Genomic DNA, 15,689 nt, shown 5'->3' with positions numbered 1-15,689 from the left:
CTGAGGTATTTCCCTTTTATTTTTCACATCTGTTCCTGTCCTTGTTTTTGTGTTTCTCTCATTCATTTGTAAATATTCATTGTCAAGGTGATCTTTATAAAGTTTTACATCCCCCCACCTCATCTGTTAGTGTTCTGTTACACCACGAAGCCCGAAGTAAACAGTATTACAGAACCAAACTGTATGAAGCAATGCAGTCGGATTGGATAATCCCAGCTGTCCACTGCTGAACAAGGCATCAATATCTGCATCAGTTAATACATCTGCCTTGCCAGATCCATTTCCCTTACCCATTTTTTTCAAGTCTACATGTTGAGCTGTTATTGCATCTCTAGTCTTACAAAACTCAATACTCTTTGTGAGATCATGTCCATAATCATGGCGCTTTATGAATCTGTTGGAACTACAGAACTGGCCTTTTAATGTTGCTGGTTCATAGTTTTCTCCATCACTTTCCTAGCTGATATGAAAAATAGGCTGAGTAAGTTGTTCAGTTATTTTGCTGGAATGTTATGTATTTCTCTTTTTTCATTTTTTTTCTCCAAGAACTGCATAAGTGTGCGAAGATCTGATGTAGTTTTTTTCACTGTACCCCTATTTTCTTGATTTGCTATAAAATTATCAACTTCTTCTTCATCAATGGGGACAAACTGTCTGATATATTTTGTGGTATCTTTTCTTGCCCTGGGTATTTCAGATTGATGTGTTTGTGGAGGGTTTGGTTTGAAACTGTAGGCATGTCAGAATCATCGGAGTCATACATTTGAGATTGAAAAAGTTGCAAAAGTTCTTCTGTTACTGTAGGCGGAGAGGAAGAAGTTACTGGTTCTTTTGGTACCTCAGGATCAGTTAGAAAGTTGAACCTGTATCTGGCTTCTGTGATAATTTCCCCATCATTTAGTTTAATTTCCCATAACGGGAAACCAAAGTTTCCATTTTCCGCTAATATAACACCTTCTTCACCCGAGAGAAGTCTTACTCTTTTTCCCCTTTCCGGAACTTCGTTCAGGGACATCTTTTTATTATTTAATTATTGAGCAGACGATGATCTCGCGATTTTGTTTACACGTAACCAAGGAGTTTTACGAGTATAAAGTAGGCTAAATCCGATAAGTTCGAAGGCAAAATGTTCTGTTCCGGGAAGTCCCTCCAAACAAGGCGCACCAATATTTCATGCAGTTGGAGAAAAATTAGTCCCGGCAGAAATATTGACCAATCAGCTGCCGAGAACAGTTTTTTCACTAGTGAGGAGAACATTTTTTTCACAATCGGTCGGGAAAGGTGAAAATGGTAAAAAAATTAAGAGAAATTGTGATTTATATTGTTGTTCCTAAATCATAAAACCAAATTTCGATCTTCTTTCTTCTATATAATAATGTATGTTTGGTATGGCAATATTTCGCAACTTTTGACAATGAATTTCCTAAATGACTCAATGATTGCAGTTGACAGAGATTTTTATTCAAATGTTTTGCATGAAAGTGCACTGCTTTACTTTCTGATCTGATCTGCCTTAATAGAGGTATCGACATGCTAAATAGCTTCGAATCTCTTATCACATGTCTGATTTTTACAAATACATATACAGTTGATTTGTTTGGGGGTAGGGGTTAAAGTTTTATTATTTTCCTTTTTGGAGTGGAAGGGTTAAAATGAAAATGTTTTTATTGTTTGTGCAATAGTGCAAATGTCTATAACTATTTATGGTTTATTTTCAATATATATTATTTTGTTTGTATAGCTTTGTGTGGTTTATTGATAATTTAACTGTTTAATAATCTTATGCGACATTCAAAGAAGAAAAAAAAACGAAAGATATGTTTGCTGTTCAACACTTTATTTAAACATGACACGTTATTTTATCAATCTGCAGCATTACGATGCTATGGTACATTTAACACCGAACTGATTCGAAAGTTCTATTCCATTGTATTTGCCACCAAGAACACGCTAAAACAAAATTAGATCAATATTAGCATTTGCAATATAAAACACATTATCAAAAATATATTAACATATATAAATACAGGTCTTAATATACTAAGTACATATATTGGAGAAATGGAGTAAAAGGTTAACGAAGTCCCAGGAAGCAGCCATACACTAATAAAACCAAACTGACATCTTCAGGTCAACTTATGTTTTTATTAAAGGACAAACATGCGTACTATACATGTATGTAAAATTCTGACTCTACCCAAGTTTAAACTTGTTGTTAATCAATTTGAAAAGAAATACCGAAGATCATACATTTCTGTCAACTACAATTAGTCAATGTATAACTAAGAAAACATAGAAAAGAAAACAAAAAACCGAGTAAGTATTTGTGAGTGCTTCCACCGTAATTTACAACAACAAAAAAAGTTACAAGAGTAAAAACCAGGATCATGACAAAAGTGTTTATAATGACATCTTATCGATATTAGACAGATGGGTCATATGACAGTGTGAATCTATCTCCAATAATTTAATGTTGCTATGTAGGGTTTTCGGGGGACTGTTTTTGCTTTTCGGCGGTTTGTTTTTTCTTTCTTTTTAATGAACTCAGAATAACGTCATGATGCTGTAGAAAGGGAACACGAAGCCAAAGAAAAAGGACAAAAGCTTCGAGGTGCTTTTTATTATTAAGTTTAAGATAAAACACTGACATATGGGATATTTAGGAACTGCAAAAGGCATATGGGTACGAAATTTCATTGGCAATGCACTTTACAACAATTTGGGAAAATCTGTCATAACTGGAATCTTTAAAACACAAGTAATCTTGTCCATAGGTTTTTCTTGTTAACGACCACAATCTATCAGGATCTGCTTACCCTTCCGGAGCACCTGAGATCACCCCCAGTTTTTGGTGGGGTTCGTGTTGCTTAGACTTTAGTTTTCTATGTTGTGTCATCTGTACTATTATTTGTCTGTTTGTCTTTTTATTTTTGGCCATGGCGTTGTCAGTTTGTTTTCGATCTATGAGTTTGAATGTCCCTCTGGTATCTTTCGTCCCTCTTCTATTAGAGCAACTATTTGGAGAAAGAATTCCACTCACAAAAAGGACTGATCTTTTTTAAGTTTTCACATTGTAAATATATGTCAATATTTTATCACCTTATTCGAAATTATAGGTATGTGTTTATAATATTTTCTATTTAACCTGAAAAGATAGCAATTTAACCTTGACGTAACTTGTGTGGCCCTGTTACATATGATAGTATTATACATGTTTGATATTCCAGTGCATACGAAACGTGTTTCTTGCAAAAATTTCAAAAGGTTTGGAAAGCAAATGCATAGAAAATTAAAAGAATTCTATGCAACTGTCATACAAGTGAGAGGTTTAGCTAGCTATATTAATAACCAGGTTTGATCCACCATTTTCAACATAATGAAATGCCTGTACCAGGGAACATGACAGTTGTTTTCTATTCGTTTGGTGTGTTTGAGCTTTAGATTTTGCCATTTGATAAGGGACGTTCCGTTTTGAATTTCCCTTGGAGTTCGGTATTTTTGTTATTTAACTTTTGAGACAAAACATAACGGGCATAAAAAGAACAGACAAAAAGTTTATAGTCAACTCTGCGCAAGGGCGTTTAAAAAAAAGACAATACAAATTTATAACCTCTTTTTTGGATTTGTCTTCATCAGGAACGCTAAAAGCCAATCTTAGTTTAAGTTCAATAACACCATTTTATAACTGAAAATAAACCAGTTTAACTTTATTATGTAAATCGTACCAGTAATGTCGTATCAATAGTCATCGGGGACTAATCAGCGGCAATCGATTTAGTGTTATATATATATATAAGTATCGTGCAAATGTCAGTTTTCATGACATGTTTCTGGAATAATATATTTTGAATTACAATAATAAAATCCTAATGTTGCCGTTATTTCAAGAAATGGTTTCAAATCAAAATAAACTTTTAACAGGTCTGCCTTCTTCAATGATTTTTAATACAAATGACTCTTTGTGCATTTGCCCATGCTTTCATCCTTATTATATATCCTGATTAAAACATACCGAGCAAGAATGATGACCGTTGTAACCTTTCTGCATCACGTGTGAAGTAATAATATTTGCACCCCTACTTGTTTTCTGACCAACATCACTAACATATGGAGAATCGAACTGGACAGTCAAGTTGTTGTATGAAACTGAAACAAAATCATACTATGTTCATTTATCATTTATCCTAAGAAGCATAAAACTGAAGAAAAAAAAACTGATCATAGTGCAAGTGTTCAACGTATTACTCCAATTTTTCTTTTTTGATTTATTTTTTTGTGGGTACAGAAGTATCTCTTCTGGAACTTATTTGAATCATATCCATATGGCAAAATAATTAATTATTTAGAATACGGTTTTGCACAAGGAAAGAAATGAAACACACAGATGCATTACATACCATGATGTAGTTAAAACGACGGTTAAAATGCTTTCTGTCCTAGCAAATCTCGAGTTTCTTTGGAAATGTAATACACCATTCCGCCTAACAAGAAACAATCTTAATCAGATGTTCAAAGGCATATGCTGTATTTTGTTATTAAGTGAACAGGTATTTCATAAGTCAAGCCTTTTGGTTGATTGGAAAACACCTTTAAGTGTTTGTTGTTCGTGTGCTTACGAACTATTTACTCCATTTATAGGGTAACAATTTAAACCCGGTTGTGGTTGTAAAATGCAATTTATGTCGTAAATGTTTTTAAACGTTATTTCATGGAAATTCACGGCAAAACCCCGTCCGCCTTAACTTACAAATTTATTATGAAAAAGATTTGGCGCACAATGTAATGTGACGAAGGTCGTTAATCTACTTACCTTCGTGGTCTTTTCTTATGTTATTAGAGGGAATTGCCGGTCCACACTCAAGGTCGCCCATCAGTATGACCTTTTCTTGCTGTTCAAAGTTTGACAATATGCACTTAGCTTGTGAGAGGTTCTCTAAAGCCCAAGATGAGGAAAACAGTTGCTTTGTTTCAGCTATTCGAAGATAAATATTACACATAACAATTTATTATGCCTACTTTGGTGCTTTTGTCAAGTTTTGTGTTATAGAACATTGATTGATGAATTAGTCACACTTATATTATGTATACCTTTGAGTAAATAGGTGCAATACAATTGATTGTCGAATCAAACTGACAATATTCAATGGTTACAAATTATTCACTAAATGCCTTTGAATTCAAGAGGATCTGGATGGGGGTTCTTCATTTCGGTATTCTTTAATTGTTATGGTTTCTATCCATCCTTTTTTTTTAACTTGATTCTGCAATTTTTTACTTACATTCTCTTTTCTGTACACCCTATCTAGACCCTCGTACTAGATATACATGTTATATCGATAGACAATTGACATAAGAGACGTAACAGTCCTAAAACATATTTTTTAAATTTTTACAGGTAATATACATTAATATTTAAGACATAGATATCTCAAGGTTATTTGTTTGCTGTCTCGTTAAAAGCTTTTACTCATTACAAGTGTGTCAGAAAATAAATGTAGACATTCTTACGTTCATAATAAGCATCACTCAAAGCGGTTTGCATTTTTGTACAAGCAATAGTACGTCCAGCAATCTTCAATGAAATAAAACAATAAACTATCAGAACATAATAATAATATACAAAGTCCTGGATACTGGATGACGAGAAAGGGGGCAACTCTGAAACAAGGACACGTCATTTTGAATTGCAATCTCTCATCTTACATACATACCCACACAAACTTATTCTTCCATGCACTCTTCTCTTGCAAAATGAATTATAATCTCCGAAAGATTTTAAGGTAATTATTTGTCATCTTTTTGTTTGAAAATTTACATTTATATTGTTTGAAACTCAGAAGTATGTTCCATTATTTATGTACTCATAAGTATATTCCATTGTTTTTGTACTCAGAAGTATGTTCCATTATTTATGTACTCAGAAATATGTTCCATTGTTTATCTACTCAGAAGTATGTTCTATTGTTTATCTACTCAGAAGTATATTCCATTATTTATGTACTCAGAAGTATGTTCCATTGTTTATGTAATCACAATAATAATCAATGACAGCTATAATATTTAGAATATCTTTGGTATCAGCAATTTTTCAACTACTTCAATGCTAAATCAAATGTTGTATGAAGTATAAATTCCTTATTGAATAACAAAATCTAAAGATACATGTACCAGGCTTACAAATTTGTTATACCAGCTTATAAATTTGTTATACCAGACGCGGATTAAGTCTACAGTTGCAAACCAATAAAATAAGGTGGACGATCATTGAAATAAAAAATTTGAAACAATGGTGCCAAATCTGGTTAAGGAAGGAAAACCTTTGTTTTTCAAACGATTTTATCTTTTATGATCTGCAAATTTAAAGAGAATGACTGCATTAATGATAAACTTTGTTCTCACAGCTGTAATGAAACAAATGCCAGCAATTAAACAGACGTCAATGGGTATAAAGTGAATATAGAATCTTACATTTGCACCAGTTGATTGTCGAATTAACCAATCGAGATAGTTAAACTATCGATAACTAAAGTCAGAACCTCGGCGAGAACTTTAAATTCGATAATTTTACTATCGAGATTGGATAAATCTGGAAATTCACAAGCAACTTTGTAAGAATCATTTCTCTAATGATCATCAAATAACTTTTCAGTTTTGATAAACGAAAATCCCCTTCGCGTGCCTTCCACATTCCTGATTTCTATGTCAAACAAATATAAAGTGTTTATTTCTCTAACAACTGTTATCACATTTCGATTTATTTAGAGAGCTGATAAAGGTTATGAACTTTTAACTCAGGCAATCACCTACAGAGAGCATCCTATACCACAGGTAAATTATTTTTTTTAAACAATCGGTCCAGAAAGGATAAAATTGCCAAAGAATTAGAAAAAAAATGGTTATAATGAAGATTGCAATGTCCTTAATAGACCGTTGTGCAGTTTGAACCCAATAATAGTTGTTTCAGTATAATGGATTAGAAAGCTAGTCAATAATTAAAAGCAGAAATGCTATAAAGTGTGCTACATACTTCAACAATTAATTTTCCTTGTCTGTTGGCCTGTTTATCGCTTACAAAGAATGTCGATTCTGCTTTTGTAATTGGATATTTACTAAGAATCATATTACCAGCAACATTAACTTGCTGTTTTTTAACACATGATGTCACATGTATTGCTCCTACAGCTCCCGCACAAGTAATGCATTCTTGTTTCAGGTTTTTCCAAGCATTGCATTTATTTTCTTTGTCACATTCTATAATTCCTTTAATGTCTGTTATTCCAGCGCATTGTACCATGCATACCAAAAGCTTCATTCTTAGAAAAAATGGACAAGGAGATGAATTCGCAGTTAAGAAGTTATTTGTCGTTCCATCGTGAATGGAGCTGTAAACGTAAGGATATTTATGCTTAACGTTGTTAAATATAGTCGATATATCATTTTGTAAAAACACCTGAAAGAACACAAAGGAAGCATAGATAACTATCAAACCAATCAATAAAATCTTTGTAAAAGTATATGTTTGTATATAAAAGTCTTAACATTTGGTCAAAGATACTGATTTTAGATAGTAATATACGAACAAGATGTTATAAATTCGTATCGACAAATATTTCGCCTCAACAAATAGCCTTCTTCAGTGTCAATTTTTTTTATCAAATGCAGCAAATAGCAGTTTATTTGTAAAATTAGCTCACTCGTATACGTAAATTTAAACAAGCAGTTTTAATCAGAATTCTTGCACCTCATAAAACAAAAAACCAAAAAACGTGGCTGCGTACTTATGCATCCCTGTCCAAAAGTAGTACATTTAGATATTTGTAAAAATTGATGCAACACCTGTATCAAAGAACACTGCTAATAATTCTTCCTGTTGAAGCTGTATATATGAATTCCATCTAGTTCTTTTATCAAGAAACTTTCCCAAACCTCGCTGGGGTTAATTCGGGAAATGATTTGTTCAATAACTAAGACTTTCATGTGGTTTAGGTCACCGAGTTTGCAGTTCGACTGTCTGAAGTTTTGGCTATCTGGGATAACTGGTTTCTTAGTGATATCACTCCTCTAGCCATTGAGGCGTTTATCAAATGATATGGTTGCTCTGAATCACCAACATATTGGAGGTCACAAATTAAACATTCTAGAATGTAACTCACATTCTTACTTTTGCAGGTCATGTTGCAAGATACCGTATAGCTTTTTTTGGTTTCCTTGCTGATGATACTGATGCATCTACAGGAAACAGTTGCAGAGTTTGTCACAACACTACCGGCATTATCCAAAAGTAATGCTCGGCATAGGCACTTTACCCCGTACCAAAGTATTCCTCAGACTATTTGGTTGCCTAAAGGCTATCATGGGAGGCACGGGTAAGATCTTGCATAGTGTGGTATCCTTTTAAATTATTTGATTTCATTTTTTTTAATACGAGAAATGAACAAAATGCAAAACGATAAAACTACGAAAACAATCCTACAAGCCTAAAAGTAAAATGTTTTATCAGTGATTGATAAGAGCCTAAAAGAGAGACGAAAATACCAACGGGATATTCAGACTTATAAGTCGAAAGCGAACTAGCAATGCCATTAATAAACAAAAACTATTGATTTTTATTGATCGATAAGACTTGTTATAAAGAAATTTGCTAAGTTCAAAATTTACCGTAAATAAGATGATAAACTGTCGATGAATTATGAATGTAATTTAATAAATTTAAAGTTAAGATTTACTATCAGAATAAATTTTTCTTTTCTTGATCACTTGGTTCGGGCTTAAAATAGAAATAATAATAATGTCATACTTATTTATTTACCTCGTGGCCTGGAAAGAACGTATATAGTCCAAAACTGTGTGTTATAGCTAGAGACTTAAATACATAGAATGCATAAAAAACTAGATGTGTTGGAACTACATGAATTGACCCACTCACAAAAAAGCTTGAATCCATTTGAAGGCGCGGAAATTTGAGAATGAAGACCGCATAACTGTTATTTTCATGAAAATTGCAAATTCCAAACTGCAAAATTCAGTAGAGCAGTGCCAATAAAGGCAACAGTAGTATACCGCTGTTCAATAGTCATAAATCGATTAAGCGAAAACAAATCTGGGTCACAAACCAAAACCGAAGGAAACACATCAACTATAATAGGAAAACAACGGAACAACAGAAACACTGAACTGCAACTAAAACAAACGCCAAGATATATAGAAACGGACTATTTCATAACAACTGCCATATTCCTGGCTTGGTACAGGACATTTTAAGAAAAAATGGTGGGTTGAACCTGGTTTTATGGCTAACCAAACATCCCGCTTATATGGCAATGTTAAAAATATTGCAAAAATGACAGCATAACGTGACAGGAATACAATACAAATAAACGCAAGGACACTCAGGACAGAGAAACACATAGATAAATAATATAATAGTACATTACAACATGTAAACCATAGGACACCTCCCATGAATCCACGACAGCACACCAGGACACCACAAACGAATTATAAACTGTGCGTCACACGAATGTATCAACGCCACAAATAGTGTCGTGTTTTTGTGACGTTTATATTATCACGGGTAAATTTCTAAAAATAGAATAGATTTGTTTTATTGTAGACACGTACACGAATATAAGATTGAGTTTGTAATGGTGTTATTTTATGTTTTTTCTAACCATGACAAGAATATTAAAATGGAATTGTGTTTGTAATGGTGTTATTATTTGTATTTTCTAACCATGTCGGTTTTTATTCTAAATCAAAACTGTGTATAAACAAACGTTCCTGAAAAAACGTGAGATCAATCTGTAACCCATCATAGTCGACTCAAATACTAAAAATCAGCTCAATATGTGAAGTCGTTTATAAAAAAGTCCGTACAATTGTTATTTTCACGAAATGTTCCATGTCTAAAGCATGTAATTTCAATTTCGACAAAAATCAGCGGCGCGGAACCAAACGTAAACTCAATCTGTAACTCACATACAAAAAAGCAGCTCAATATGTGAAGTCGTTTAGAAAATAGTTTGTTTATATAAAAAAGGAAGATTAGGTATGATTGCTTATGAGACAACTCTTCATAAGAGACCAAATGACATATAAATTAAAACACATAGGTCATCGTACGGCCTTCAGTAATGAACATAACCTATACCGCATATTTAGCTTTAACTGTTATTTTCATGAAATTCTCAAATTCCAAAGCCCGTAATTTTGGCAAAAAGAAAAAAAGAATTAAAGTAAGGTCGATCTAACACTCATCATAGAAGACTTGCATACTAAAACCCAGCTCAATATATATGAAGGCGTTTAGAAAAAAAAGTCTGTATAACTGTTATTTTCACAAAATCTTCAAAGTTCAAAGCCCGTTTTTTCGGCAAAAATCAGCAGAGCGGAACTTAACATTATCTCTATCTTTAACTCACCATAATAGACTCACATACTAAAAATCAGCTCAATATGTATAACCGGGGCCATAGAAAAAACAAGATTGCATCGTCAATCTCAGTGGGCGATGTGTTGGCAACCCCTTGTTTCCCGTATAACACATAGTCGGGCAATTGTTCATGATCTTTAAGCTTGTCATTGCCGAAAGCAGCCAACTTTAATACATCAGACGGTTATTGAAATGCATATTTGTCTAACCACAATATATTGATCATGAAATGTACGAGTCAAAAGTTCACACTTGAGCTATTCAAAATAATCAGCACATAATTAGCTCATCATGAATACCAGGATTTAAATTTTGTACGCCAGACGCGGGTTTCTTCTACAAAAGACTCATCAGCGACGCTCTAGTCGAAAAAAAATTTAAAGACCAAATAAAGTACGAAGGTGAAGAGCATTGAGGTCCCAAAAATTTCGAAAAGTTTTGCCAAATACAGCTAAGGTAGTCTATTCCTGGGGTAGAAAATGCGGAGTATTTCGAAAAATTAAAGTTTAATTAACGGTTGATTTATAATTATGACCATATCTAGGATAATTCATGTCAACATAGAAATGCTGACTACTTTCCTGGTGATGAAGTAGATATTGTACTCTCCAAGCAGTTGAGATTTAACGAAACCGGTCCCCAAACTGCTCAGGTCTTAAAGTATAGAACCCTAATCCGGGCCCGGTCAGAAAGAACGTGCAAAACAGTAGTACATATTTTAAACAAAATAGGTCCTACGCATAGCTGTATCTTTGCCAATAGGTGAAATATTTGGGTAGTTTTGGTATCAAATGAAAGCTTGGGGACTTTGGATCACTGTAGACTCCTTGTTGAAAGTTTCTTTTGAATAATAAAAAAAAGTATATAAAACTATAATAGGAGGGCACGTTTTTCCTGTTGTTCAGATCAGAAGTACCTTTTTTTTGTACTACCAAACTTCCGGGAACCAGTTCGCTCTAATATGCAATTAAACATATGTAGAATTTTTCAGCACAAGTTAGGATAAGCTATAGTTTTGACATGAAATGACTATCACTTTTTTGAACTTAAGACAAAGTAGTCATTAATGCTTGAAATTGCAGAATTTAACATAGAAATCAATGGGGCTATGACTTTGTGGTGTTATTCCTATTACTGAAAGGCATGTGAAATTCCAATCTTATAAACCATACCCATTACATTGGAAATTGATCACATTTGTTGGTAGTAATCATGTTACATTAATTATTTTGTGTATCAATTATTTGGGTGTCAAATTACAGCCCTCAAATTGCTACAATAGGGTATTTCAGCCTTTTTTGGTCAGTTAGCATGCATTCAATTAAGACTTTACCTGCAGTATCTAAGACTGAAACCAATAATACATGTATATTAGTACTGGTTTATAGTATAAATATAGCTTTTGGTCAAATTATCTATTGAGTTTTCATGTTTTATTGGGTTTGCTAGTTGATCATTTATTTCAAAGGAAATTGGTGTATTCTTATAAAAGAATTCCAAAATCTCACTTAAAATGCAGTTTATAACCAGTTTAGCAAGTTGTCGAGCCGGGATATACATAAATTGCTCTTGTTGATCCATGTTTTTACATAAAAGTATGGTTTGTACCGAATCGCTCTCGTTTTTCAACATATAGAAAAAGGGGGACAAAATTATCAATTATATTCTATGTTTGGACCACTATATTAATATTTATATTCAATAAACAATATCTGATAAAAATAAGACATGTAGGTAAAAACATTGTTATTTGAGTAGATATTAAAAAATAAGAACTGGTAAAAATTGAAAAAGTCTCGTTTTGGTCACTTTTATTATCCATATGGATTTTTCTTTGTATAAATAAAGGCAACAGTAGTATATCGCTGTTCAATACTCATAAATCGATTCAGCGAAATCAAATCCGGGTTACAAACTGAAACCGAGGGAAACACATCAACTATAAGAGGAAAACAACGGAACAACAGAAACACTGAACTGCAACAAAAACAAACGCCAAAATACATAGAAACGGACTATTTGATAACAACTGCCATATTCCTGACTTAGAAAAGGACATTTTAAGAACACATGCTAGGTTGAAACTGGTTTTATGTCTAGCCAAAACTCCCGCTTTCATGGCAATGTTAAAAATACCGCTAAAATGGCAACATTACGAGACAGGAATACAGTACAAATAAAAGCAAAAACTCTCAGGACAGATAATTACATAAATAAATAATATAATAATACATTACATGTAAACAACAGAATATCAATGGACACATCCAATGAATTTACGACAGTACACCAGTACACCACAAACGAAGTATAAACTGCGCGTCTCAAAAGAGGGGTGAAAGATACCAGAGGGATATTCAAACTCATAAATCAAAATAAACTGACAACGCCATGGCTAAAAAAGAAAAAGACAAACAGACAAACAATAGTACACAAAACACAACATAGAAAACTAAAGACTAAGCAACACGAACCCCACCAAAAACTGGGGGTGATCTCAGATACTCCGGAAGGGTAAGCAGATCCTGCTCCACATGTGGAACCCGTCGTGTTGCTAATGTTAGTACAAACCCGGTAAATAGTCTAATTCGGTAGGTCACATTCGTGAAAAGGGAACGGGATTGTAGTTTCGACATTAGGAACATATCCGCTATCATCTGTGAAACAGATATTCCATAACGGTCAACCAACTCGTGATGGCGTCCGTAAAATTTACGAAGGGATCATTTCAACTTCACTATTTGGAACTCTTGGTTTAATAGCTTCCTTGTGAGCAGGAACCCTCTGTCAAGGAAATCATGATAGGAAATACTAGCCCGGGAATATCGTATCAATAGGGAGAGATATACACCGTATGCAGGCGCTGTGGGAATCTTGCTACATAGAAATGGAAAGTTCCCAATTGGGAAGCTGAAATCATCTCTTTTGTCGTAAAGTTTTGTTTTCAACCGACCCTCATTTTCAATTTCTAGATGTAAGTCAAGATATAAGGCAGACTTAACTGTATCTGTTGTATCCTTTATCTCTGATTCGATATGATAGATGCGTTCAACATAGTCACCAAATTTTGAATTATCTAGTTAGAGAACATCATCTATATAGCGGAAAATAAAGATAAAGGATACTGCTAGCTTTTTTTCTTTCTTCCTAAGAAGTTCCTGTATGAAGTCAGCCTCAAGAATGTATCAACGCCACAAAAAGTGACGTATTTTTGTGACGTTTATATTATCACAGGTAAATTTCTAAATATAGAATAGATTTGTTTTATTAAAGACACGTAGAAAAATATAAAATTAGGATTGAGTTTGTAATGGTGTTATTGTTTGTATTTTCTAACCATGTCGGTTTTTCTTATAAATCAAAACTGTGTATAGACAAAAAATTCCTGTGCATATAGTAGCTTTAAACTTAAAATCATATATATGAAATTGCTGATTTATTATCTTAACTCGACATACATGTAGAAAATGAAAATGAAATAACTCTAATATAAGACAAGATGATGTAAGACCAAACAGTAAACACACTTGAAAACAAACAACATCAAGCAAAAAAACTGTAGACGAACCACGAGTAACTCGACTATACTGACAATTAAGACATATGTTAAATGTACTGAAAATACAGAATTATACCACAAACGATACGACATAACACAATATCGAACCAGACTTATAACGCATATGTTACTACCAGTCCAATTTGAACATGAATTTAGTGATATAGTTTTTCGACAAAAGCTTTAAGTGTTTTCTATGCTAGAAATAGATAATAGAAGGAAATTAAGTAAAGCAGAAGTCAATATAACAAGTTTGGTGCTGTTGTAAAAAGATTGTTTTTTAATTTGATTTAAACTTACCTCATTTAGACATACAACATCCGCATTTTCAGCCAGTAAAGCAGCAGGGAGTTGGACAAGTCTGCCAGCTTTATTCTCAAATTTAGATATCAACTTTGCACTGAATGCCAGAAACGATTTAACTCTATCACCGCCATCACTTACTGTTGGTTTATTGTACTGTGGACAATAATTAATTACACATGACACCAAATAAATCGAACACACCAAGACAAAAAGTATGATTTGCATTTTTTAACAACGTCCTGAAAAACATAACATTGAATAAATTTATATTTCGCACAGTGAAGTAAACATTTTACATTGAAGAAAACAAATCTTGGCTCATGAATGAGATATTTTCTAGCAAGTGTATTGATAAACATCACATTACTATTTTTTTTCTTTTTTGTAAAAGAAAAGAAGACAACTCTTACATTGTCTTTTTTTGAGACATTAGTTACAATTTATAACAAATTGATATACTAATTTTGACTCTTTATTTTAAAAAAGGTCGTATTCATTATATTCTGAAACGCTGACTTATTACTCACAGTTCCTACATGACTGCGTTGACTTCTCCCCTCTACCTACAATTCCTTCTAATAACACCATAATATACATGAAAGTTTTTGAGTTTTTGATAATATATAAACTTTGACAATATTGAAAACAAATGATATTAAATTCCATTTAAAATGAGAAAACTAATGCAATAACATGGATAATGCAATTACCTATAATTTGAGAAACTTTCAAGATGATGAGGCTCGTTTGAATTTCTCAAAGATTCCATTGTGTTATATAGTCGAACGGAATCGATAGAAAAAATTCACCCAGCCGAATGCTGCCTCGACATCACCTTGGTTTTCAGTAAACAAGTTTAAAATAAAACAATTAAAACGTTTACAGCATTGATTTTGTTAATGTTAATGAGTAACATATGGTCTTCAAGGGCAAAAAATTATGTTTGGATTCGATGTACCCCAAGTGCTAAATGTAAGTTGCGCTTATTCGTCTTAGTCAGAGAATTAAGGTATCAAACAGTCGACTTTATTATAAGGTGTAAGCAAAACTTAATGTTGTAATCACCTGGAGATTTAAATATTTCTGTTATGGTTCCTTGATTTTTCTTGGTCGTTTATAACATTCAAGAGACCGTAGTTTTATATTAAAAAATGCAGAGATGTGTTTGATTGCTAATGAACCAACTATTCCCCAGAGACCAAATGACGATGATTAAATAACTGATGGTCACCGTACGGCCATCAAAAATGAACAACACATATATAGCTATAAAAGGCATCACAATGACAAAATGTCAAACAATTCAAAAGTGAAAACCAATTGCCAGATTAATGCTTAAAACAATGAACAAATATGGCAGACAGCAATTGATTTGCAGGTTCTTTAAAATGT

The 15,689-nt window shown here is 33.1% G+C and overlaps 1 protein-coding gene across 1 annotated transcript; it reads right to left on the bottom strand.

Moving 5' to 3' along the window:
• Positions 1 to 1,819: 1,819 nt before the first annotated feature.
• Positions 1,820 to 14,533, bottom strand: LOC127724295 (uncharacterized). Its single transcript, XM_052231224.1, has 6 exons — positions 14,292 to 14,533; positions 7,028 to 7,450; positions 5,509 to 5,572; positions 4,811 to 4,972; positions 4,013 to 4,146; positions 1,820 to 1,950 (listed from the first exon to the last, which is right to left on the bottom strand). Exons 1-6 carry the CDS (start codon positions 14,520 to 14,522, stop codon positions 1,876 to 1,878), a joined length of 1,089 nt encoding a protein of 362 aa, XP_052087184.1. The 5' UTR covers positions 14,523 to 14,533; the 3' UTR covers positions 1,820 to 1,875.
• Between the last annotated feature and the right edge of the window lie 1,156 nt (positions 14,534 to 15,689).

Source organism: Mytilus californianus, unplaced genomic scaffold, assembly GCF_021869535.1.
Source record: "Mytilus californianus isolate M0D057914Y unplaced genomic scaffold, xbMytCali1.0.p SCAF_14, whole genome shotgun sequence".
NCBI lineage: Eukaryota > Metazoa > Mollusca > Bivalvia > Mytilida > Mytilidae > Mytilus > Mytilus californianus.
This window is presented reverse-complemented; position numbering and strand designations above follow the sequence as displayed.